The sequence below is a fragment of the Sus scrofa genome, chromosome 10 (genome assembly GCF_000003025.6).
Source record: "Sus scrofa isolate TJ Tabasco breed Duroc chromosome 10, Sscrofa11.1, whole genome shotgun sequence".
Lineage (NCBI taxonomy): Eukaryota > Metazoa > Chordata > Mammalia > Artiodactyla > Suidae > Sus > Sus scrofa.
The window spans coordinates 68,485,500-68,512,105 of NC_010452.4; the positions used below are offsets into that span (position 1 = coordinate 68,485,500).

At 55.9% G+C, this 26,606-nt stretch overlaps 1 protein-coding gene across 9 annotated transcripts in view; it reads right to left on the bottom strand.

Moving 5' to 3' along the window:
- The window catches only part of WDR37 (WD repeat domain 37), a 113,605-nt gene that overhangs the window by 69,442 nt on the left and 17,557 nt on the right, over nucleotides 1-26,606 (bottom strand). For 2 of the 9 annotated variants that reach the window (XM_021064034.1, XM_021064036.1), the window contains exons 4-13: nucleotides 24,250-24,345; nucleotides 23,913-23,977; nucleotides 21,718-21,853; nucleotides 20,231-20,302; nucleotides 16,954-16,998; nucleotides 16,579-16,655; nucleotides 14,095-14,329; nucleotides 12,955-13,096; nucleotides 6,426-6,560; nucleotides 5,684-5,798 (exon numbers count right to left, since the gene is read on the bottom strand). In XM_021064034.1, the coding sequence (XP_020919693.1) occupies nucleotides 5,684-5,798; nucleotides 6,426-6,560; nucleotides 12,955-13,096; nucleotides 14,095-14,329; nucleotides 16,579-16,655; nucleotides 16,954-16,998; nucleotides 20,231-20,302; nucleotides 21,718-21,853; nucleotides 23,913-23,977; nucleotides 24,250-24,345 (1,118 nt within the window). 9 annotated transcript variants of the gene reach the window in all.

Sequence of the window (26,606 nt, forward strand, 5' to 3'; positions counted from 1 at the left end):
ATTTAAACCCCCAGCGCTGCGTGCGCACACGCGCGCGCACGCACATGCACACACAGAGCCACCCCAATCGGACCTAAGCTGGCACAGGTGTCTGCTCTGTGACGGTCCACTTGGAGAGAACGCCCGCGTGGCTCCTTCTTGCCGAGCCTGCTCCAGAAGCCCCTCGGGAGCACTGGCAAAAACTGCTTCTGTTTCTCCCCAGCCGCCATTCCTTCACACTCACGCATCGAATTCTAGTTATTTTCTCTTCACACCCCAAGCACTCGGCATTAATTTCACCTACAGGAACTACAGGAGAGAGACAGATTTTCTGAGTTCTGGTTCCAGAATTTTCCAGGCAGGCTCTGAGGCCGTTGGGTGAGTGGAGCACAGAACGATGGCCCTCGAGCCCTCAGGTGGAAGCACACACGAGCTCCAGGGGCAGCGGTGACGGTGACAGGAGGCCCAGCAGCACAGGGAGCAGATAAACTTGGCCCAGGCAGCCACGCGCGCCGCGACCCTGGGGCTGGGGGCCTTCCCACTCTGCTCAGGTCGTGTTCGCAGCGTCCTCAGAGGAGCCAGGTGGCGCTGAGCCCTTGCCCCAACCTCCACCCGCTCTCCACCCGCCACCCTGCTCTCGTCCCCCTTCGTTTCCCGACACCTGTCAACCTTCCAGCTGCAGTTTGAATCTCATCTCTCAGACCAGCTGCCTATGGCAGCCCCTGTGCCTCTGTCCCCCCCAGCCAATGAGGCCTAACACTTTCATTGTTTTGTAACAAGTGCTGTGAATTGTATTTTATTTTACATATGTTTGACTTTTATCAGAGTTCTGGTGGTTTACAGTTGTGCCTGTTTCTGCTGCACAGCAAAGCGACCCAGTCGGACACATGCATACGTCTGTTCTCATGGGATCTTCCACCACGTCCTACCCACAACAATGGCTCGATTCCCTGCGCCGCAGAGCGGACCTAACTGCTCCTCCAGGCTACGCATCAGTCGGCAACACCTTCATTCTGACCAGAGGCGCTTAACGGTGTTTTAAGAAATTGAAACTCACAGCACCTTTACGATTTCATTTTCAGCTTCTTCGCACAATAGGAGCTGCACATGAAAACTGAGGGGGGAGTTCCCGTTGTGGCGCAGAGGAAACACATCCAACTAGGAGCAATGAGGATGCAGGTTCGAGCCCTGGCCTTGCTCAGTGGGTTAAGGATCCGGCGTTGCCGTGAGCTGTGGTGTAGGTCGCAGATGCGGCTCGGATCTGGCGTGGCTGTGGCTGGCAGCTGTAGCTCTGGGAACCTCCACCTGCTATGGGTATAGCCCTAAAATGCAAAAAAAAAAAAAAAAAAAAAAAGCTTGTAAACACTGAGGGACTCCCAGTTTTTGAAATGATTTCCCTGACTTTGACTCTGTTACGGGAAGAAGGCAGAAAACCTACAGACACCAAGGGAGCCAGATCTTCACAGCACATCGATGGAATGAATCGAAGCAACCCAGTCTCGCCTTCTGCACTCTCTATGCTAACAGGTCAACTTTTTTTTTTTTTGTCTTTTCTACCCGCAGCATACAGAGGTTCCAGGCTAGGGGTCCAACTGGAGCTGTTGGACCACAGCCACAGCAACGCAGATCTGAGCCGCGTCTGCGACTGACACCGCAGCTCACGGCAACGCCAGCTCCTTAACCCACTGAGCAAGGCCAGGGATTGAACCCTCAACCTCATGATTCCTAGTCGGATTCGTTAACCACTGCGCCACGACAGGCACTCCTGTCAACTTTTAAATGTAACTGCAGACGTCACAATGGAACGCGGCTGAGAATCTGGAGAATCCTGCCTGCGAAGAACGAGGGAGGGAGCAAGTCCCTGGGGGGTCCCGCCCTCAGGGACCCCCCCCCCCCAAGGCTGGCGCACAGGCAGGAGGCCGGGCTGCAGCCACATGGTGAGAACGAACCAGCCGTCAGCCGTGACCGACCCCAGTCCGCACTGGCCCACTTTCTGAAACTGCAGCATCTTCCGCTTCCAAACAGGCCTGACTGCAGTGAGAAGAGGCCAAGCGTCTTCAACTCAGAGGAACTTCAACAGACACCTGTATTTTGTCAGCCTGTTAACTCCCTTCAGAAACGGTGGGGTGGTGATGCAGGAATGGAGAGGTGTAACGTGGATCATTTAATTTTAGCATAACAGAGAGAAAATACAACACAACTGACCTTTTAAGTCTAAAATTAAATTTTTTCAAGTGAGCAAAGCTGTAATTTACCTGTTCAATGTCCATGTCATTGGGCTGTTTCATAGCCATTAACATGCTTCACCAGAGCAAAAACATGAAAGAAAGCGAAACAATAAAATAGAGACACTCCTTAAACACAACACTTTTACAACAGTTATTACAGAACACGGATTTTTAATGAACTTCATATTGCAACAAAGACACCAAACACTTAAAAACAATTACATCAATACAATAAAAACACCGCTTCTACACACACTTATAAATGCATACTTTCCCCCCAAAGAAACTTGTTTTTCACAAATTTAAGCAACAGATGACTGACACAGGATTCTTCAGATTCCAAAAGAGGCACAGAACTTTTGACTCCACAGAAACAGATGTGCAGTGGCTGAGAAAGGGGGTTGCTTTGTCCAACAACGTACCTCTCCCGAAATCATCAACACACAGTTCTCAGTAAGCACACGAAATTCTGGACACGTCGTCGGCATAGAGGACAAACCATTCCCACTTCCAAACACGACTGCAGGTGAGATCAAGGCGGCTGGTCACACGACCTAATTTTAACCGCACGCGCGCGCACGCACACACACACACACACACACACACCCCCTACGGCAGCTGGGTGGGGGTCCTGCTCCTGCTCCTGGGAGGGGCTGGCACCGGGAGGGAGGGAGGGAGGGAGGAGGCCCAGTGGCCGCGAGAGACAAGTCAGAACTCTCGCTCGGCAGCACAAATGCCTATTTCAAAGCTTCCAATGTTTGAACCCGGGGAGATGTGGCTCCTAGGTCTCCACTCAGAACTCAGGCCGGAGCACGGGCCTCTCCTGCCATGGAGGCCAAACGCCCGTCCCCAAACCCCTCCCCGGACACCGTGGCCAGGAGACGGCAGACTCAAACCCATGGTGCTGCCCGGAACGCCAGCCGGCCGCCCACCCTTCGCCCCTTCCTGCCTCTCCTTCCCTGCCAGGCCAGGTCATCTCAGAGCCACTCTCTGAGCCTCGGGCCGTGTCACCAGAACAGGCCACCCAGTATCACTTCCCAGGTCACCTCCCTGCCCCTCCCAGGCCAGCCTCCAGGGTCAAGAGCGGGAGGGGCAGGACACTGAGATGCCTCGTCATCAGACTGTAACTCAAGAGACACGAACACCAGGTAGAGAAAAAGCCCTAAGGAGGGAGGGACAGGCTGCCGGGGACGGTGGAGGACCCACCCCCACCCCGGGCGCTGCCGTCCGGCGCCCCCCGCAGCCACCGGGACCTCGGCCTTGACCGCTGCTCCCGCCTCCAATGACTCTGCATTCCAGCTCCAATCAGGTGCGTCTACCAGGAAACGGGCCCCCAAGACTTCCAAACACTTTGTTTTGAGGTAGTGCTCATTTGCCTGCATTGTTGGCTCTCAAATACCACTGAGGAAGCGAACCCACCTGAAACGTGCAAACCCAAGGTGTCGAAAATAAATAAGGTTTGTTTTCAGGCAGCCAGGCCTTCAGAAAGGCCAAGTCACATTCAATGGATAAGTCATTGGAAACGTCTAAAAACTGTTTATAACCACAGCTATAAACTAAAGTGCTTTAACTCTTGCTTGATATCTGAAATCAGTGATTAGAATCATCGCATTTTAGAATTTGCCAGCATGAGACCGCAGGAGATTGAAATGATTTTCTATAAAAAGAGCAGAAACTTTTTCTTTGCAAAAGAAACTGTCCCAGTGTTGCAAGTTCAACGTTCTATGCTTTTTGAAAACTTCTAAAATCCAGGTTGCTGTCACAGGACCGTCACAGCACACGAGGCGCAGCCGAGTCACAGACGCAACGCGCTCAACTGCGGACGCAGGCATGAGGCCTCTGCTGGCTCCCGCCGCCGTCAGCCACCTTCCAGGATAAGGCAGGCGGTCGTGCGTCCCGGTTCCAGGAGCGCAGAGAACACGCACGCCCCGCGAAGACACGGTCACATTTCACTCAGGCAGACGCAACGCCCTCCTGACACACCCAGGGACTCACAACGCGCACAGGGCTCCGGAGCGGCCCCGCCCACCAGTGATGCCAACACACACAGACAAAAATAAAACACGGGAGCACGTTCTGGACATTTCATGCAAGCCGGGCGCACAGCGTGGGGACAGCATGTACATCACCCGCCCCGGGGCCGCCTCCCACGGACACGCTCCTCACACGGGACGGGCGGGCGCCGCGCGCGGTCCTGGGCCCCGTCGGGGCCCTCACTTCTCCTGCAGCAGCGCCGGGATGTTGATGCTCCAGCCAATGGCCTGGCGGTCGAAGCCGCAGGTGAACAGGTTGCACACGGGGTGGTCCTCGCTCCAGGCCGAGCCGCACACCATCCGCCGGTGGCCCTGTCGCCGAGCGCACACCAGTGAGTGCAGGAGCCCGGCACGGACCACCCCCCACGGAAACAAGCAGAGGCCGCGGGGTCGGCCTCAGCGAGACAGGCCCCGGTGCCGCGGGGGGAGGGCAGGAGGCCAGGGTCAGACCCAGACGGGCCCCGAGAGGCTCAGGCCAAGCGCCTCAGGAGTCCTGCTTTGGGACAGAAAGATCACTTTGGACTCCGTTAAGGAATTCACGAGGATGGCTGACCTTTGGGGAGAAATTAAATGAAATTCGCTCCAAGACTTCGAAGACCACTTTAACAGAGAATGGGCTCAGGTAATAAAGGAGCAAGAAAAAGACCTTTGGTGCCCAACAAAACTAGGATAAAATTAAGAGCCTTCCAAGTCAATTCCTGCCATCTTCAAGAATTCCAATGAAACATCAGAATGTTGGGAAAAATACTGCAGGGTATTTGCAAAGTTTGCAGTTACTGTAATAGGTGCAAGAAGTAGGAATCAGGAAAGCTGACAGAAATTTAACAAAAGAAACCCTCAGAAAAAGAGCCTAGAGCTCCCTCTGCAGAACCTTCCCACAGGAGGAGCGCTATCAGCAGACCCGAGAGCCCCACAGGACACAAACCAAGTGCCACAAAAGCAAATCCGGCTGCCGAAGGGCACTGGGGCGGGATAACGAGGGACTTCCAGTTGCGCTTCTGTGACATTGGAAACCACGCACTCGGAGTTTTTCGGTTTTTTTTTTTTTTTTTTTTTTTGGCTGTGCCAGCAGCATACACAAGCTCCCAGGACAGGGATCAAACCTCTGCCACAGCAGTGACAACGCTGGATCCTTAACCCACTTGGCCACCAGGGAACTCCTCAAAACTCACTGTAGACACAGATCAAGCACTTCCAGTGAAAAGCCAGGAGCCAAAGACTCAGTGAGGAAACAAGCGGGAAAGCTCTATCCCTTCCCCGTGACAGGTGCTGAGACCACGAGCTCGACCCCCCTGGCTGAATACAGCAGTGACCTTGGTCAAGGGTGACCCTCTCCTCCCGGAACGGCTCCTGGGGCAGGACCCACGCCCAGCGCTGGCAGCAGCTGCTGCCTTCAGTGCAGACATGCCCCCCAGCCCCGAAGACACCCCCACCAGCACGTACCTGCCGGCTGCTGCGAGGGAGCCTCGCCAGCCGCACGCCCGACATGTCAAACAACCTCACCTGGCGGTTGTCGTGCGGGAGGGCAATGATTCTCTGGCCAACGCAAACGGTGATCCTGCAAAGCAGAGGAAAGCAGGTGCTGAAGGGGACAGAGACAGCACAGCTGTCACCCTAGTCACGTGTCAGGCAAGACACAGCAGCAGCCGCAGGTGTTACCTGCCCGCAGCATCAGAAAACAGAGGCCGGGAGTTCCCGTCGCGGCACAGCGGAAATGAACCCAACTAGGAACCATGAGGCTGCGGGTTTGATCCCTGCCTCTCTCAGAGGGTCGAGAACCGGCGTTGCCATGAGCTGTGGTTGGTCGCAGATGCGGCTCAGATCGGACGTTGCTGTGGCTGTGGTGCAGGCCGGCAGCTGCCTCTCCAATTCAACCCCTAGCCTGGGAACCTTCAAATGGCACGGGAGCAGCCCTAAAAAAGCAAAAATAAATAGACAAACAAATAACAGGAAAACAGAGACCGAATTACCTAGGGTGCCACACAGCCCCCCTCGGCCATAAATGGCCCCTTCTCTCTCTCACACAGCTCACCACGCCACCTGATCCTCCACCTCGGATTCAGCGTGTACAGAACACGATGTGCCAGAGCATCCGTGACAGCCACTCCCCAGGCGCCTGAACCGCCGCGGCCCAGGCTCTACCCCGCCCAGGCTGACGCGAGCCGGTGAGGGCAGCGGCCTTCACCTGTTGATGGCGGAGTCCGTGCGAATGGTGGCGATGGGGGACCTCATGTTCTTCAGGTCCCAGACCTTCACGGTGCGGTCGTCACTGCCGGAGACGACGTTGTCGCCCACGGTGAACACGGCCGAGGTCACGGTGCTGCAGGCAAAGGGCACAGGGTCAGACCCTCCCCGGCAGGCCCCGTCCACACTGCGGAACAAGCACGTGGTCTTGCCGCCAGAGGCCCTGGCGGGCGGGTGGAGAGAGCGTGTCGTCAGCTCTGCCCCCGTCCTCCTGCCCAAACCTCCGCCGGGTGTGGCAACGAGCACACCTGCCCCCCCCCCCCGACCCCGAGGCAACTGGCCCAAGAGGAGTCAGCGGAAGAGGTGGCCTAGAGGCCAGAGCCGCAGCCAAAACCAGCCGCTGTGCCCACAGCAGGCAGTTAAACCCCCAGCCCAACCGCAACTTCCAGTCGACTTCATAAAGACCGGAGCAAACTTCATCCCAACAACAACAGCTGTTTTTTAAAGGCCTGGAACAGACTCTCCTCCAAGGACGACTGACGAATGCCCAGGAAATCGCTCCACGCCACGAATGACCAGGGAGGCGCACACCCCGCGCCTGTCGAGCGGCCGTCCTCAGACAGACAAGACGCAACAGGCGCCGGGGAGGGCGCGGGACAGGGAGCCCTCGGGCACGGCCGCTGCGGAGAGCAGCGTGGAGGTGCCCCCGCAATAAAAACAAAACCACCGACGGCCCAGCAACTCCACTCCTGGTGTTGATCTGAAGAAAACAAAAACGCCAACTTGGAAAGACACAGGCGCCTCAAAGCTCATGCAGCACAAGCGTGGACGCGCCCGTGCCACCGACGGGGACAGATGAAGGTGTGGGACCTACACAGCAGACGCCAACCCAGCTGTAAAAAAGGAAGCCCTCCCGTAGTGACAGTGTGGACGAACCTGGGGACGCTACGCGAGAACCAAAGGCCACGTGCGCCGCAGGGCGAAAAGCAGAGATGGGGGTGAAGCTGACCCCCCGACCCCGGGACCCGTGAAGCCCTGCCCCGAGGGCTCAAAGGAGGCGCTGTGCCCCCAGCACGGGGCCCTGGGGGTGCAGGGGACTGGGAGGGGGCTTCCCTGTGGACTCTAGGTGGCAGGAACTCTGGCCAAGTTCAATTCCAACTAACGGTCCGCTAAGTTACAAAGGCAGCGTCTCCACGAGAGCCCGTCTAAGCCTGTGTGAGTCACATGCTGAGACACCGGCTGCCAATACAACACCGCCTGACGGGCCTCATGGGGCCAGAGAGAGAGGCGCCCGCGGCCTCGCCAGGGTCCCGCCTCATCTGTCCCGCGCCGCCGAGGGGCCCCGCTGTCCCCACAGCCGTGAGACGGGCTGCTCCACATAAGGCCCTGCCAGCCCCACTGTCCCCAGTGTCCCCTAGCCGTGAGACGCCTTGCCCACGTTTCTCGGCTGAGGGAAAGCAGGGCTGCCAGGTGCCCGTGGTGTCACTTCGAGAGCCAGCACCTGGCAGCTTGAGTCGGTCGCCCGACGGCTGATGCTCAGGGCCCAGGGCTGCCCGTAGGCCCCTGGTGTTGTGCACAGGGTGTGGGTTGACCCCTGGCCATGGAACTTCTGCATGCCATGGGCCCAGACAAAAAATTAAATTAAATTAAATTGAACTCCAGCATAAAGAAAACGGTCAACAGCACAACAAACTTCAAGCTACTTTCACTGAGTGCGTCCACACAAGATCTAGAACTTGAGCCTGGGTATCTGGCAATAAAAGCGCAGGAAAATGTCCTAACTCCAAAGCAACCCATTACCGTCTCTCGACTCTGCTGCTGCTGTTGGACGTGGTGTCTTGCTTTCTCGAGAAGAAAGTGCCTCAGTTTGCCCTTGGAGAAGAGAGTTACAACTATATGAAAAGACTTAAGGCAAAAAGAAAGAAAACCCTTGCCTTCTCAGATATTTTCTATGGGTTGAGCTGATTTCAGAGGTTTCCAATGCCAGCGTTTGTCTGCACCGTCACTACTCTTGCCTGGCACAGGGTACAGACGGGCGTGTCGGCCACCTACAGGCACTTAACGCCCAGGTGCTCTGCCTCGACTACCAGGCCCTTGCAGAGCTGAAACGAAATAAGGGGAACTAAAACCAAGGGGTGACTGTACAGAGCTCCCCGGGAGGGGGCGCTGGCGGGGTCTTCACGGACACCTCAAAGGGCGGTGGCGGCGTGGGGTCTTTCTTGGGGGGTGGGGGTGGGGTCTCAGTTTGCAGACCAGGGACTGAACCCAGGCTGCGACAGTCACAGCACCAAATCCTAGCATCAGACCACAGGGATCTCAGGGCAGCAGCAGTTTTAACCTAGGAGTAAACTCGATTATAACGAAGGCCGCTGGCCCCCAGCCCACGGCCAGAGCGCAGCCCCCGCCCCCCGGCCCCCACGTGAGCACAGGGGAGAGGAAGATGGAGCCACTGTCCCATCAGGATGCCCTGAAGCCCCACTCCCTGGCGTCCACTGTCAGGTGGAAAACACTCGAATACGCACGGATTTAGCTCATTTCCGATTTCAGCTCCAGCTCCTGGTGAGGACAGGACCCACTACAACCCCCACCATGAGGAAACCAGTCTGTTACACAAGACGTCAAAGACGACTTTCTGTGAAAACTGGTTCTCCTTGGGCCACTAAACAGCTAGTCAAATAAGACAGCCCCCAGTTCACTAAACTCTGTTACCGTTAAAATTCCTCACAGAAGCAAGAAATTTCATAATACAGCACGAAAGTAAACACAACACACCACAAAAGAAAAGGGCTGTCTGGCGTTCCCGTCATGGTGCAGCACACACGATTCCGACTAGGAACCAGAGGCTGCAGGTTTGACCCCTGGTCTCACTCAGTGAGGGGGCACACGGTGTTGTCACGAGCTGTGGTGTAGGTCGCAGATGCAGCGCAGATCCTGCGTTCCTGTGGCTGCGGTGTAGGCTGGCACCGACAGCTCTGACTGGACCCCCAGCCAGGGAACCTCCATGTGCCATGGGTGCAACCCTTAAAAAAAAAAAAAAGAAAAGAAAAGAAAAAGAAAGTGTTATTTGTCTCTTCTCAAAATCGATGCTGACAACCTTAAACAATTTCCCTCAAGGAGAGCTCTCTCCAGCCAGCAAAAATAAACCAGCACAGGGATTCCCACCATGGCTCAGTGGTTAAACAACCTGACTAGTATCCATGAGGTTGGATCCCTGGCCCCACTCGGTGGGTGAAGGATCTGGCGTTGCCATGAGCTGTGGTGTAGGTGGCAGATGCAGCTCAGATCCCTCGTTGCTGTAGCTGCGGTGTAAGCTGCAGCTGCAACTCCAACCCCCAGCCTGGGAACTTCCATATGCTGCACCTGCAGCCCTAAAAGGCAGAAAATAATAATAATGATAATGATAAAATAAAGCAGCACAGTCTCAAAAGGACTCACCGGGCTAAAGATTTTTATCTGATAGAGAAGTGTTATATCTCGAACTTTACTTTTCCAAAAAGTCACAGAATCCATGTAAAAATACAGGGGTAACAGGAAGAAAAAATGAAATGAGAAAAATAATCCCCCAGCTCCTGAGACACTGGACTCTAGAACTGAGCCGATACCGAAACCTACACTCACCCTAAGAACACCAGCACGCAGAAGCCTCAGACTGCCTGGACAGTGCAGTGACTCCCTCCCACCGTAAGACTCTGGAGTCAGGCAGACATTTCTGCGGAGCTGGTGCTGAGCTCCTACAGATGAAAACAGGCCCCAGACAAGCTTTTCCAAAGTGTTCTGCGCCACACGGTGCCAACACGAAACACGTGGTCACACACGTCTAAGAAGTTCCGCCTGTTTAAGCAACGGTCCGGGTGGACTTTTCAGGCGACACAGTAAGGACGGGCCAGCAAATGCACTGAACAGCATGTCTGAGGGCTGCTTTTCATGTTCAGGGAAGAATCGTGTTAAAAGAATCAAGAAAACGACCCTGGGCCACCCAGCCAGTCAGCTCCCCGCCCGGATCGAGGGCTGCAGGCACGGAAGGGAGCTCCCAGAGGCTGTCTGACCTGCGTCCTGGGGCACCAGATGCTGGGGCAGCAGACAGGACGGGGCCAGGGGCTGGAGGACTGAGCACAGGGCCCAGGGGCGCCCCTCGGTCTAAGGGGAAGCCAGCCATGGGGCCCTTCTGAGCAGCCACACAGGGCGTGGTAGGCGAGCGACCATGTGAGCAGCCCTCCTGGCTCTCCGTCGATGGGGAGAAAGGCTGCAGTGGTATCTTGATGGGGTGTCTTCGTGGGCAAAGGTTGGGTGCCGCATGCCTGTGGGCGACCCCAGGGCCCAGGTGGGCAGTGGCCAGCAAGGGTCCTCTACTGACATCTGTGAACCATCTCACCCCCTGCTTTTCCAAACTGTAGCCCTTCCCAGAGGCTGATGCAGACGGTAGGCAGGAAGCTGGGTCAGGAAGGGGGGCTTGGCCTGCAGCACCCGGACCACCCTGCACCACTGCAGCCCTGACTGTGAGGCAGACAGCACACGGAAGCAGCCGCCCCCCCCCCCCCCGGCCGTTCCCAAAAGCTTAAAAAAAAGGGCTAGCTTCCTCTCTTCCCACCCTCAGTGCAGGAAATCAGCAAAGTGACTTGTGGAGCTCCCGTTGTGGTGCAGTGGAAACAAATCCGACTAGGAACCACGAGGTTGCAGGCTTGATCCTTGGCCTTGCTCAGTGGGTTAAGGATCCGGCGTTGCCATGAGCTGTGGCGTAGCTCACAAATGAGGCTCAGATCCCACGTTGCTCTGTTGCTGTGGCTATGGTGTATGCCAGTAGCTGCGGCTCCGATTGGGCCCCTAGCCTGGGAACCATCACATGCCACGAGTGTGGCCCTAAAAAGCAAAAAAAAAAGTGACTTTTGTCATCAGTGAGATACGCTAGTTTATCCTAACAAAACTAAGAGAAAATGTGTAGAGTTCCCATGATGGTTCCGGGGGTTAAGAACCCAGCTAGTATCCATGAGGACGAAGGTTCCATCCCTGACCTTGCTCAGCGGGTTAAGGATCCGGCGATGCAGTCAGCTGTGGCAGAGGTCGCAACGCGGCTCGGATCCTGCACAGCTGTGGCTGTGGTGTAGGCCAGCGGCCGTAGCTCAGATTCGACCTCTAGCCTGGGAACTTCCACATGCCACAGGTGCGGTCCTAAAAAACAAAATAAAATTTAAAAAGAGAAAACGTAAATCCTGAGTGAGAGCGTTACTTCACTCACGTTCTATTTCACCTGCGCGTCGTGTCCTCCCGAGCATGCCCTGGCCGTGGGGGAGCGGCCCCAGGGACAGACCCAGTGCCCCATCCACACTGAAACATGCCCAATCCCAGCACACAACGCACACCTAAGGAACTGGGCCACGGCTGGGAAGAACCACTTGGTACCAAGCCGCGCTCCTGCTGCCAATCTCTGTCCGCAGCCACCAGTTCTTAGGTCCACCAGCCGCAAAAATACGCCACACATTAAACAGGGATTTGAAGCGTGGCCCAGGCTTCCCACCCTCCAGTCAGAGACGGCGACAGCGAGACGAGCCCACGGTTAAGGTGCTTGCTCTCAAAGCCACGAACCGAGGCTCTTCCACTGACTCCCCGCAAGCAAATTAAGCTCCTGGCTCTTGGACAAAAACAAGAACAAAAAATTTCAGACAATCCAATACAGCAAATGAAAACAGAATGTGACCAAAAGGCGCTAAATAAGGCGGAGAGACGTCTCCGGAACCACACTCGGAGCCCAGCAGCCTTCGGAAAAGCTCGGTTCACCTGACACACCGGGAGGCCGACCAGACTCGCTCACCGGGAGGACCGTCCAAGCCTGACCGCACCTCGGGGACAGCAGCTCCGGGACCCGAGCGTGCTGCGGGGAAGGCTCCAGGGGGCCCAGCGGAGCCCCCCTCGTCGCCCACAGGCACGACACGGAACCCACAACGGCCACAGTGGCTCATGAGCAGCGGCGTGTCCACGCCGATCCCCAGCCACGCGCGAAGCGCCAGCGGACGAGGCAGACGGGACGGGAGCCCCACGCAGTGGAGGAACTCCTCCGGCAGAGACCCCTGACGACATGAGGCCCTTCCTGGGAAGGAAGGTCACTGGGGACCACAGACGGCCCCACCTCAACATGTCACCTCCCTGCTACGCGGTGGGGACACCTGCAGACACTGCCGGTGGCCCAACCGTGCAGTGACGGCGGGACGCAGCGCATGCGGCTCTGAGACACGCGGCCCAAAGGAAGCTGTGCGCGAAATGCCGTGTCCACACCGCAAGCCCGTGTCCCGGGCCCTTCCTGCTCCGCCCGCCCATCTGGCCTCCAGAGAGAAAGTCAAGGACTCCTCTTAGTCCCTAAAATCTCTGCGATCTTCTAAACGCAGCGAAATGTTTCAGAAAAGAGCAGCCACTCGGAGAGACAGAGGAGTCGAAATTCAACCCTGAACAATTACAACAGGAACTAAGTTTTAACACCATCTGCAAAACTTTTGCACGGGGAGTCATTAACAAGAGGCATGTGAGCAACCGCGACTCACTCTGTGTGGCCCTGGAAGACATTCACGGAGTGGATGGACGGGTCCCTGAAGTCCCACAGGCGGAAGGTCGTGTCGCGGGAGGAGGTCACCACCAGCCGCTGGGTAGGGTGCGTGCAGCAGTGCGTCAGCTCCTGGTCGTGGCCTGCGACGAGACGAAGGGCAGAGGGCACGGTGAGCCTCTCGCCCGGTGAGAGCAGCCCCGTGGGGCCACAAGAAAGGTGTGGGGTCGAGATGGGTCCTTTCCCTGGGCCTCTGCAAGGGCAGGCCAACTGTGGGGACACTCGGAGGGGGAGGGCCTAGCCGAGCCCCACAGGCCAGAGGGAGCCGGGCCCTCCTGAACCTTCACTGCCGCCAGGACTGCCTGCGGCCCACATGCAGCGCAGGGAACAGCATCGCTCAGGGAGGAAGCACTCCTATGGACAAACCCGCTCTGACGCCTGTGGGGCAGAACTCTGCCCACCCGGAGATGCCCAGCCCTGGCACACGCGGGCCCTGGCACACGCCCTGTATGACACCATCCTTGTGCCTGGGCAGAGCCTGCGAACATGCTGAGAGAGCATGCTCGGTACCATAAGGTTCCCCAAAGCCCAAGGCTACGAACTCATCAGAAGGGTCATCTTGGGTGGCCTGTGAAAGGGTCAAGGTGGGCCTGGGAGAGCGTCCAGGCAGAGGCTCTCCTGCTGAAGGAGGCCACACGTGTGGTCGGTCAAACGCCTCCAGAGGGGCTGCCCCTCAGTCAGGGGCCACAGGAAAGGACGTCACACAGCAGAGCCCCAGGCCCCGGGTGGGGGCAGCCCTGCCAACCCCTCATCCCCCGCGAGACCCAGGAAGAGCCCGCGCACACGAGCCGAGGATGCCCGACCCAGGGAGGCCGTGACCCATCAGTCGCGGTTACTGGAGGACTTGAAGTCACCACACACCAAGCACGTTGCCAACTTCTAGATGCCACGTGTCCAGATGCAAGACCACCCCCTAAACAGGATCTCTGAGAGTCATGGCTGCACCGAGAACTAACCCTAATCCTCGAAGTGGGGACGTCTGCACGGTGAAACACACGCACACCCGCGCTCACGCTCTCTCTCTCTCTCACACTCGCACGCACGCACGCGCACGCCCCAAACGCCGCCGCCGCCTGGGCACCTGTCAGGCAGTGGACGAGCTCCGAAGTCTCCACGTCGTACAGGTTCGCCGTCCTGTCCCAGGAGGCCGTCACCGCCTGCTTCCCCCCGACCAGCCAGTCGGCAGCGATGACCACGCCCTGGTGGCTCTTAAGAGACGTCAGCGGCGCCCGGATGGTGGGACAGTCGCTGGGCGCATCCGCGTCTGCGTCAGGCTCGTCCTTATCGGAGCACTCCACCTCGTCCTCGCCACACAGCTGCTGCGGAGGGGAGAGCAGAGAAGCGGCTCCTGGAACCCGTGTCTGCAGCTCCCAGACCCGGCCGCACGCTCGGGCGGCATCGATCGCCGGTCGACTGGCGCTCGGTGAGCGCGCGTCAGCCCCCCGCCACCGCCGCCGGCTCAGCCAGAACCCAGGGCCAAGTGAAAGGAGGAGAAATGAAGGTGGCTGTGACATCTCACAAGCCACGGTTCAGTTCCACGAACCAACGGCACGGGAAAGTAAAGTAAAGTTCGACATTTTAGGTTTTGACCAGAGATGTGAGCAAAACCAAACGAGCACCACCGAGAATCAGTCTCTCATCATAGCATAAAAAGGAGTGTTTCACTCCTCAGGAGCCAATCGAAAACACATTTAGAATCCTCACTAAAAAAAAGAAAGAATATGAAGGAGTTCCCGTCGTGGTGCAGCGGAAACGAATCCGACTAGGAACCATGAGGTTGTGGGTTCGATCCCTGGCCTCACTCAGTGGGTTAAGGACCCCGCACTGCCGTGAGCCTTGGTGTAGGTCGCAGGTGCGGCTCGGATCTGGCGTGGTTGTGGCTGTGGTGGAGGCCTGCGGCTGCAGCTCCGATTCGACCCCTAGCCTGGGAACCTCCATATGCCGCGGGTGCAGCCCTGAAAAGACAAAAAAAAAAGATGGAAATGTAGGAAGTCACGTTAAAAAACGATGATGAGATCTTTTAAGCCCACTCTGACAGACGCAGGGGAGGATGGGTAAGAACTGTTTGTCTTTTTCCCCAGTCTCAGAGAAAGTCTATTTAACTTCAGTCACTTTTACTGCCACCAGCAACCTCGGAATAGAAAGCCTAAGAACTGCCCGTTACACCCAAGGTCTGTGTGCAAAGCTGCTCGCAGAGGCAGTCACTGAAGCCCAGCGTCTCGTGCAGAAGGGGCCTGTGTAGCAAGGTGAGTGGTTCAGAGTTTCACGGTCAGCGGGGAAAATGAGCCCCCTCCCCACGTCGAGTGAGCTACTCAGCGCCACACGGTTAGTGCGACCCACTGATTCAGCAGGTGGTCTGAGACCACTCACACCACAGCCTCGAATACCGAACTGCCAACACGGTGGACACCCAGGGACTCGTGCTCACCCAAGCATAAGAAACGTCTGTCTGGGAGTTCCCCTCGGGGCTCAACGGGAACAAATCTGACTGGGAACCATGAGCTTGCGGGTTCGATCCCGGGCCTCGCTCAGTGGGTTAAGGACCAGGTGTTGCCTTGAGCTGCGGTGTAGGTCGCAGATGTGGTCGGATCCTGCGTTGCTGCGGCTGTGGTGCAGGCTGGCAGCTGTCGCTCCAATTCGACCCCTAGCCTGGGAACTTTCCATATGCTGCGGGTGTAGCCCTAAAAAAAGAAAAGAGAGAGAGAGAAAGTAAAGGAAAAGGCAAACGCAGGAACATCAGACCTGCAGGATGACCTTCACCCTCTAACTGTGGCGGCAACTGAAGCCTAACTTTGCTTGACCCAGAAAACGCTCTGGGCCTCCGCCCAGCAACCACTCCTAACTCTGAAGCAGCACAGGGAGGGCCGACCGTGAGTTCAGGCCCACCGCAGATACCCGGCAGACGGAGTCACTCAAAAGGGTAATGAAGGCCCCGTGTCATCACCGACAGGTGCTGGGTGGACACAGCGCAGCTGAAGCCAGGAGGCACATTCGGCTCTGAACGACGTGTGGATTCAATGCGTGAACTCACTCTTCTTCTCAACACACAACCTCTTCTGTGACCCACGTGAAAACTTTACCCACATAAGTCGTGTGGCAGGAGCCGCTGGCTTACGGGGCGCTCTCACACGGAAGTCAAGCTGTCTAAGATCGGGTATGAGAGAGTAAGCAAGGTAATCGGAGCACACAGAGAGGAGAAGCGATGCCCGCGCCTGCCTGCCGTCTGCGGAGAGGGAGGTGCAGGCGGGCCCTGCAGCTGCACAGACACGGCCCCGCCCTCTGGCCGGGGGAGGCCTCGAACCAGCCTCCGGGCCGGGCCCAGGCGGCCTCACCCAGATGCGCAAGGGAGACGGCGCCACTTCTGCTCCAGACACTAAGCCCCACCCTGTGACCTCGCGTGACCCAAGGATTTCGCGTCCACCTTCAAAGACAGCCACCCTGGGGGTCAGGACGCCAACCTACGAATTCTGGGGACACGCAGCCAGTCCACGAGAGTCGCACGCATCCAAAGACCCACCCACACGCCCCATGTTGCGCTTTCAGGGTAGGTAGGGATGCTGCTTACACTCGTGTCGGCCACGGGCTGAGGAGTGGGCAGCTGGACCGCGTACCTCCAGACATGAGCAGTCTGATCTCCAGATGCTGAAGAGAGAAAGCGGGGGTTACTCGACGTGCACGCTCGAGGCTTTGGCTAAGCCTGCCCCTCAGTGATGAACGTCACCGCGGCCGCTGCAGGGAGCGCAGCGCAGAACGCCGACTCCCAGCCCACGGAGGGTCAAAGCACCCTCAGTGCCGCTTCCACCACGCTCCTCACGAGCTGCGGAGGCGTCTAAGGACTGGCTGGCGTGAAAGGGGAGGAAGATCCTGACGCTACTGACGACAAGGACATTTGTTCTCAAGTCAGCAATGACCGTGCAACGAAGAAAAGAAATCAACATACCGGTGAGAGCCAGCTGCTCAGATGGATGAAATTTTACGGAATTCACTGCAAAATAAAAATGTTACAAAAATAGTTTAGAATAAGAACACAGTACTTTTTATTGCAACAGCATGTACTGCAGAGCTAAACTTAAAGACTAAAAACAATGACTAGTTCAATGTGAAATCTTCTCATTCAGCTGAACTATGAATAAGTGTCTAGAGGACAGAGGTACAATATGAAGTAACTCAATCTGAACCGTCAAACGGCTCAACAAAAGGACACACAGAAAAAGAGCATTAATAATTTACTTCTGGGAGTTCCCGTCATGGCGTAGCGGAAATGAATCCGACTAGGAACCATGACGTTTCGGGTTCGATCCCTGGCCTTGCTCAGTGGGTAAAGGATCCGGCATTGTCGTGAGCTGTGGGGTAGGTTGCAGACACGGCTCAGATCCCACCTTGCTGTGGCTCTGGCATAGGCCGGTGGCTGCAGCTCTGATTAGACCCCTAGCCTGGGAACCTCCATATGAAACAGGCGCAGCCCTAAAAGACCCCCCCAAAAAAAAAAAATCGTCTTCTGTAGTTCTCGTCGTGGCTCAGCAGTTAACGAATCCTACTAGCATCCATGAGGACATGGGTTCGATCCCTGGCCTTGCTCAGTGGATGAAGGATCCGACGTTGCCATGAGCTGTGGTGTAGGTCACAGACTCGGCTCGGATCCAGCACTGCTGTGGCTCTGGTGTAGGCCAGTGGCGACAGCTCTGAAGGGACCCCTAGCCTGGGAACGTCCATATGCCGCGGGTGTGGCCCTAAAAAAGACCAAAAAAAAAAAAATCTTCTTTTTACATAGGGAGGTCCCCCAGGGTAAAGAATAAACCAGGATAAAAAGACAACTACATGGAGTTCCCGTCGTGGCGCAGTGGTTAACGAATCCGACTAGGAACCATGAGGTTGAGGGTTCGGTTCCTGCCCTTGCTCAGTGGGTTAAGGATCCGGTGTTGCCGTGAGCTGTGGTGTAGGTTGCAGACGCGGCTCGGATCCCGCGTTGCTGTGGCTCTGGCATAGGCTGGCAGCTACAGCTCCGATTCGACCCCTAGCCTGGGAACCTCCATATGCCGCGGGAGCGGCCCAAAGAAATAGCAAAAAATAAATAAATAAAGCTTAATGAGTTTTTAAAAAAGACAACTACAACAAGCAGAGGCAGACTACAACGGGAACACTGCCCAGGCACCTCCTTTGCAGCTTCCAGGAGCCCAGGCTGACCCAGGAGACCTGGGAACATACAGAGGCAGCCCCAGCCAGCCTAGGGACAGAGGCCTGGGGGCGGGCCAGCCACGACCCCCACCTCCCGCGACGCAGGAATCCGTGCAAGGCCTCGGGGAGTCTCTGCTTCTCGGGGTAAACCAGCAGCAACAAGAAAGACAGCGCAAGCTCCCCCCGTGCCCCCGGAGGATGGGGAGACGAGTCTAAGGACTGGGACCCTGGCCCCAGAGGGTGCTGTCCCGGGACTGGCCAGTCCTGTGCCCTCCTGCCCGTGCAGCTCTCTGCAGGAGACCACAGGGAGGTGCCGCCGCAGCCCAGGCACAGCTCCCAGGCACCCGACTCAGGGCTGACCCGGCACAGGGGAAGCCCGCCCCCTGCCACCACGCCCAGACCCCGAACACACAGGAAGCTTCAGCAAACCTCGCCGACCCCTCTCTCATGAACATCTGTCACCTACGCCATTCAACCAACACTCTCCCAAGAAACCAACAAACGCCAGAAGATGTTCTCTTACTACTAACACAACAGGTAACTGTGGGGAGAGCTGGGAGAGCTGTGATGGCCTTAAAAAGCTAAACAATACGGGCGTCCCAAAAAAAAAAAAATCCATTTTTACTACTAACACAACAGGTAATGGTGGGGAGAGCTGGGAGAGCTGTGATGGCCTTAAAAAGCTAAACAATACGGGCGTCCCAAAAAAAAAAAATCCATTTTTACTACTAACACAACAGGTAACTGTGGGGAGAGCTGGGAGAGCTGTGATGGCCTTAAAAAGCTAAACAATACGGGCGTCCCAAAAAAAAAAAATCCATTTTTACTACTAACACAACAGGTAACTGTGGGGAGAGCTGGGAGAGCTGTGATGGCCTTAAAAAGCTAAACAATACGGGCGTCCCAAAAAAAAAAAAAAAATCCATTTTGGAGCTCCCATCGTGGCGCAGCGGAAACGAATCCGACGAGGAACCATGAGGTCATGGGTTCCATCCCTGGCCTCGATCAGTGGCTTAAGGATCCCGCATTGCCGTGAGCTGTGGTGTAAGTCACAGACACGGCTCGGATTTGGTGTTGCTGTGGCCATGGCGCAGGCTGGCGGCTGTAGCGCCGATTCAACCCCTAGCCATATGCCATGGGTGTGGCCCTAAAAAGCAAAAAATAAAGAAGCTAAACAATAAAAAAAATGCTCCAAGTGAACACTACTAGAAAACAGTACCAATGCTTATCAACCTTTACTCTCTGGTGTCTCTGCTCCGGCAAATCAGTAACAGAAGTGGAAGCGTTAGTTGCACTCACTCATCAGCGGGTGCTTGCTTAGCCACAAGTCTGGCAAACAGTGGGCGCATACGGACTGCTAGTTTTCGGGCCAGTCAATGCCTAGTACGGTTGACACAGAGGGAACAGCGCAAACCGATGCCCGGCCTCGCCCAACAGGCACCATCCCTACAGGTGGGAGCCCAGGAGGCGGGGCTGCAAGGCCTTAGAGTCGGCGCCAAAGACCCCAACACCAGTGGCACCCACTTATAGACCCAGCGGCCCCCCAAGGAGAAGAGGGGCCAGGGACCACAGCTCTTCACGGGCAGCTCAGAGGTGGGGGCGTCCAGCCACAAAGGCGCGAAGTGATCTGACCAGAAGACAAACAGGAGACGCGCTTGCGCGCATCCGGAAGAGGAGCTGCGCCCCGCGCACCTCGACGGCCTCGAGGCCAGCCCACAGGGGGACACTCTGTTCTCAGGACCCAAGCGGCACAAGGCAGGCGGCAGCCAAGTCACGCCGTGTGCGGGGAGCTACCCTGGTTAAAGCTCCCCTTCACCAGGGCAGCCTCCATCCCAGAGGCAGACGGCAGATGCCACTCGGGGAAGGGCAGCAGCGGGCCGTCACACGGTGAACGCCGAGTCCAAGAAGCATGCGCTCACTCCGCGCTCCAACACCCGCCACCACAGGCCAAGGCCAAAGAGAAGGAGGGGCCCAGCCCAGTGAGACAGACAGGGCAGTGAGGGGCCGCCGGGAACCAGAGGAGCGGGAAGCCCCAGGCTCACCTGACCCCACGTGGCCCGTGTACCTGGCGAGGCTCCGCCCGGTCTCGATGCTCCACAGCAGAGCCGTGTGATCTGCAAAATCGAAACAAATGTGCTTGGTGGCTGCCGCTTTTGTGGTGCTTTTAACAAAAGGACAAGATAAAAATTCTCACGTTGAAAAGTTACACTCTACCACTAATACCCTGTGCACGTCTGCTCCTATCACTGTGTAACTCCGCGGATGGAAGGAAACGTTTCCAGGGTGATGGGAGAGCGGGGGCCTCCGGCGGGCACGGAACCAGCAAGCGGCCATCTGGGGACCTGAACGCCCAGGCTCTGCGGCACCAACTGCACCAGGCTTTGGACTCAGATGCAGGAGTCATCTTTTTGTTGAAATATTAAGACTTTTCAGAACATCAAGCAATATTCAGATGCAAGTAGCATCCAAATCCAGCTATGAATTATTTGAGGTACTGTAGTTCCTGTGGCCCTTTCCTCTCAGAGCACTGTATTAAAAAGCTGAGGAGGAGGCCTAACAAGGAAACCTGGGAAAAAAGCCAATTATCCAAATGAGATTTCAAAAATATCGGAGATGGGTCTTTGTGGGTTTTTAACTGGAGTAACCCAAACAATAGGCTGTTCACATGGGAACGTGGTTTTAAACAAGAACTGCAGCTCAGTGGTTAACGAATCCAACTAGGAACCAGGAGGTTGCGGATTCGATCCCTGGCCAAGGATCCGGCGTTGCCGTGAGCTGTGGTGTGGGTCACAGACATGGCTCGGATCTGGCATTGCTGTGGCTCTGGCGTAGGCCGGGCAGCTGTGGGCTCCGATTAGACCCCCAGCTTGGGAACCTCCATATGCCGCGGGAACGACCCTAGAAAAGACAAAAAGACAAATAAATAAACGAACAAGAACTTTCCACATCACGCTAACTACTTCAACATTTCTCGTTCCCGCTGTAAAAGGCAGACTCCAGTAACGTCTCACAAGCTGGCAAAATTATTTCCAACAGGTAAGCACCATTTTCCATTTTAGAATTTTTTTTCCGAAAGACTATCAGGTTATGCACCTGCAGTCGCTTTCAACAAGAAGAGAGCCGGCTCTCTCCCGCGGCCAAGGGTCTCCTGACAGTGAACTCGGGTGGCCTGCTGCCCGTGTCACCTAATCCTGGGCCTGAGGGCCCCTTCCAGACCACCCAGCGCACCCTGTGGCAGGACCTCCCCAGCAGGAAAACACATGCCATGTGCTTTCCGAGCAGACGCACCCGACTACAAGCAACAAGAAAGCCAACCAAGAAACACCCAGAACGTTTCAGAGGTGCTGCATCTGCTGCTGCAATGGTGAGTGGCTCCAAGCCCAGGGCACGCGCTCAGGCAGAACGCGATGGCCAGGCTGCGCCAGGCCGGACAGGGAAGCAGGCAAGGGCCCCAGGGCAGGCGGAGGCGGCCGCTGGGCCCGCTCCCACACACTCCCGTGCAGCGGGCCGGGACAGGCCGTGCGCTCACCAGCAGACGCGGTCCCCAGCACCACAGGCGCTGTCCTTGCCACGCTGACGTCCCAGATGCCATCCCTGTGGCCAACGTACTCCTTCACGAGCTGGCACACGGCCCGCGATGTGGTGGTCTTAAAGCTGGAGACGATCTGCAATTGCGACGGGAAGAAGTTCTGCAGGTAATTTACTGAGCAAGTGTTTTCAAGTTTAAAAAACAGACAAGCTGTCTTGAAAACGCATAAATCATTGAATAGATATTTAAAACGTTAAAGCAGGAGCTCCTGTCACAGGCAGCAGAAAAGAATCCAACTAGGAACAATGAGGTTGGCCTGGGTTCGACCCCTGGCCTTCCTCGGGGGTTAAGGATCCGGCGGTGCCGTGAGCTGTGGTGTAGGCTGCGTCTAGACTCGGCTCGGATCCAGCACTGCTGTGGCTGTGGTGTAGGCTGGCCACCCCTGTGATTTGACCACTAGCCTGGGAACCTCCATATGCCGCAGGCGTGGCCCTAAAAAGGACAAAAGACAAAGTCAAAACTAAAACTAAAACTAAATAAAATGTGAAAGCAACAAAACGAGTGCAGCTGGATCCCAAAAAGCAGAAATGAAGTCTTTACAAAGGCCTCGGGAGAGCCCACAGGCCCAGCTCCATGCAGAAGCTGCTGCGCACCTGCAAGTCTTCTTCCCCGAAACCCAGCCATCAGGCAAAACGTCCACATTCTTTACATAAAAAAGGTTCCCGGAGTTCCCGTCGTGGCTCAGTGGTTAACGAATCCAACTAGGAACCATGAGGTTGCGGCTCAGTGGGTTAAGGAGCTGGCGTTGCCGTGAGCTGTGGTGTAGGTTGCAGACGCGGCTCGGATCCGGCGCTGCTGTGGCTGTGGTGTAGGCCGGTGGCAACAGCTCCGATTCCACCCCTAGCCTAGGAACCTCCATGTGCCACAGGAAGCAGCCCTAGAAAAGGCAAGAAGACAAAGTAAATAAGCAAATAAAGTCCCCACAGTTGTACAATGGGATCGGCAGCGTCGTGGGAGTGCAGGGACACAGGCTCGATCCCCGGCCTGGCACAGTGGGTTAGAAACCAGCATTGCTGCAGTTGCATCTTAGGCGGCAACTGCAACTTGGATCTGATCCCTGGCCCGGGATCTCCATGTGCTGCAGGGTGGCCAAAAATAAAAGAGCCAGTAGGATGCAAGAAAACAGGAAGGCACACACAGATTAGTAATTCACACCAACCACCACTACCATCAGGAGGAGAAGCGTCCAAGGTGGTTTACCCTCACTGAGGTCAGGTAATTAATTTATCTTTTCTTTGAAATACTCCAAAGTGGAGATGCATACAAAATTACCTCAAAATACTACTTCATGGTATTACCTCCGTGGAAAACCTGATTCTCAAATTCAATACTTGCCACTTAAAGAAGGTGAGAACAAGATAACCTAAGAAAAAGCAAAATATTACACATGTCCCTGCTGCCTTGGAGATGAGCCTCGCTTCTTGATCATACTTAGGAAATTAAGATGTAACTGTGTCTCAGAAGCCACGTTCTATCGCTTTGCACCCATTTATCGGCTGTCTCCAAACTCGGAAGCTCCGTACCAAGCCACAGAGCAAACACACAGCGCCCTCCCCCGAAACCCACCACGCTCTTTCACACATAACGTCCCAACCTCCGTCAGCAGCACAGGTAACGTCTGGCTGGCCCCGCACTGTGGCCTCTGAGTACTGACGATACCCCTGCTTTGGCTGCAACCGCAGCCTGCGGAAATTCCTGGGCCAGGGACAGAACCCGTGCCACATCCATAGCCAGAGCCACAGCAGTGACAACAGCTGATCCTTAACCCTCTGAGCCACCAGGGACCTCCTTGGCAACCCTCCCTTTTTCTGTCCTTTTAGAGCCGCACCCGCGGCACATGGGGGTTCCCAGGCCGAGGGTCTCATCGGAGCTACAGCTGCAGGCCTCCACCACAGTCACAGCGACGGCAGAACCGAGCTGCGTCCTTGACCGACACCACAGCCACGCCGGATCCTTAACCCACTGAGCGAGGCAAGGGATCGAACCTGCGTTCTCACGGATGCCAGTCAGATTCGTTTCTCCTGAGCCCCGACAGGAACTCCCACAAGCCTCCTTTTAGGCACGACATTCGGCTCGCCTACTGCACGTGTGTGCACACCCCTCGCAGCCCCCAGCGGCCCGAGAGCCGCACGCACCTTGCTGGTGGAGGCCTTGTAGGTGGTCTTCAGCTTCTGCGAGAGCTGGCTGGTGCTGTGGCCGGCTGCAGAGACAGAAGCAGCGCTGAAAAGAGCCCCACCACCAAAGGGACGCACACCCCACCTTCCACTCCACACGGGAGGGCCAAGGAGCTGAGGGCGCATCCACACTGGCAGGGTCCCCGGGCAGGGCTGGAGCCTCCTCTTTCCTGCACCCCGACCCCAGTCACGTTCCTGCCCTGGGAGGGCCGGGAGGACCCAGGCCGGTCGTCTGTTCAATCCCAAACCTCCCCCAGAGGCGAGCTGCAGGGCGAGCCCCGCGGGAGGCCAGCCTTACCTTTCGTCTTGAGCTGCCCCTTACTCAGCTCCGCCCCGTCGACCGCCTGTCCTTCAGCAGCCAGACGTTCATTAAGAGTCTCGATTTCTCTGCGCACTGCGAAGGGAAACAGGGGCTTTGCACGTGTGCCCACCAATCCCAAAACTCAGCACCCAGAAGTGTTAAACGTTAGTACTGTCTAAACAAAGACAAGAAATGGTCACGTTCACAGAGTTCCAAACAACTCAGGACAGCACCTCAGAGACCAAAGGCCACCCGTCTCCCCACCCCGGGAAGACGCCACACTACCGGGCCTTCAAGGACTCTTGGACTTCAACACAGTTCATGCCTTTGTACTTTATTTCTTACATTTAAAAACACCGTTCAGGGGAGTTCCCGTCGTAGCACAGCGGAAACGAATCCAACTAGGAACCATGAGGTTGCAGGTTCGATCCCTGGCCCCACTCAGTGGAGCAAGGATCTGGTATTGCTGTGGCTGTGGTGTAGGCAGGCAGCTTCAGCTCCAATTGGACCCCTAGCCTGGGAACCTCCATGTGCCTCGAGTGTGGCCATAAAACAAACAAAAAAATGCTATTCTGACACTGGCCAAAAGTCAACGAAATATTAGTCTAGCTGAGGACACTAAAGTTGGAGCGAAACACACTGTCATCAAACCTATCACTGACTCTGGCACCGCAGCAGTGAGGGCGGCATCCCTCCAAGGCTGAAGATTCCGGGCAAGTTAAGCCAAGTGATGGCAGCACAGCATTGCCAGGAGGGGGCAGAGGCAGACATGAGGACCAGGGAGGGACTCGTCTGCGGACGCGAGTGGGCACTGACGCAGCAAGGCCTGGGCTGCCACTCACCCCCAGGACCTCCCAGGGTCCACTCGGCACAGAGAGACAGGCAGGTCAGCCTGCAAGGCAGGCGGAGGGCAAAAGGCTCAGATGGATCCAGTCTGAGCATATGGACATATTCCTGCAGCAGGAAGCCATGGACAGTGTCAACTCAAAGCACCTCCAGCATCAGTCACTTGTAACCCTACAGGGTTTTGGGGGTTTTGTTTGTTTGTTTTTGAACAAACTGCATCAATTCACAAAACACAAGGCCTAAGACCACAACAGAAATTCAATAATACTTAGGTTGCTACCGTTCATACTAACCCATAAAAGCAGTACACAGTACCGAATTTTTATTTTATAAAAAGCTGAAATAATTTCTCACTCAGTTTTCAAGGTGGACTTAAAAGGAACATCTAGGCATTCCCATTGTGGCTCAGCAGTTAACGAGTCCAACTAGGAACCAGGAGGTTGCAGGTTCAATCCCTGGCTTCGCTCAGTGGGTTAAGGATCTGGCGTTGCTGTGAGCTGTGGCATAGCTCGCAGACGTGGCTCGGATTCCGAGTTGCTGTAGCTCTGGGGTAGGCCTGTGGCTACAGCTCCAATTGGACCCCTGTCCTGGGAACCTCCATATGCCGTGGGAAGCGGCTCTAGAAAAAAAGGCAAAAAGACCAGGAAAAAATTAAAAATAAAATAAATAAATAAAAGGAACATCTAATATGAAACATTAAATCTTCCAACAGCAAAGTGGGTTAAGGATCCAGCGTTGCCTCAAGCTGCAGATGCAGCTTGGATCCAGGGTTGCTGTGGCTGAGGTGGAGGCCAGCAGCAGCAGGTTCGATTCGACCCCTAGCCCAGGAACTTCCAAATGCCGTGGGTGCGGCCACTGAAAGAACAAAAACAAACCCCCAAAGCTGGACGTAACAAGCAGGGAGGCCGAAGGTCAGGAAGGGCACAGGTCACCTTCTAACACCTGACAGGGACGCGTGAGTGCGCAGGGCCTGAGTGGACAAGGCTAAAAGAGAAGGTGATTCCAATTTACAAAACATCCTTGAGAAGAACAAAAAGCAAAAACGCAGAGGATGTTTCCCTGCAGAGGTCGGGCTGCCCGGCAGGTGAAGGCGCATCTTTTCTCCTCATGTGCCTTGACTCTTGAAACAAGTGAACACACTGCTTCTAAAATTAAGAAAATGAAAAAACTACAGCCAAGCTCGTTAAAATTCTTTTGATTTACCTTTAAGCAGTAAGTCAAACAGATAACACACATTTTAGGAAATTCTCTAAACACGGTATATTTTATTTTATTTTTTTGTTTGTTTTTTGTCTTTTTGCCTTTTCTAGGGCCACTCCTGCAGCACATGGAGGTTCCCAGGCTAGGGGTCCAATGGGAGCTGTAGCCGCCGGCCTACGCCAGAGCCACAGCAACGCAGGATACGAGCTGCATCTGCGACCTACACCACAGCTCACGGCAATGCTGGATCCTTAACTCACTGAGCAAGGCCAGGGATTGAGCCCTCAACCTCATGGTTCCTAGTCGGA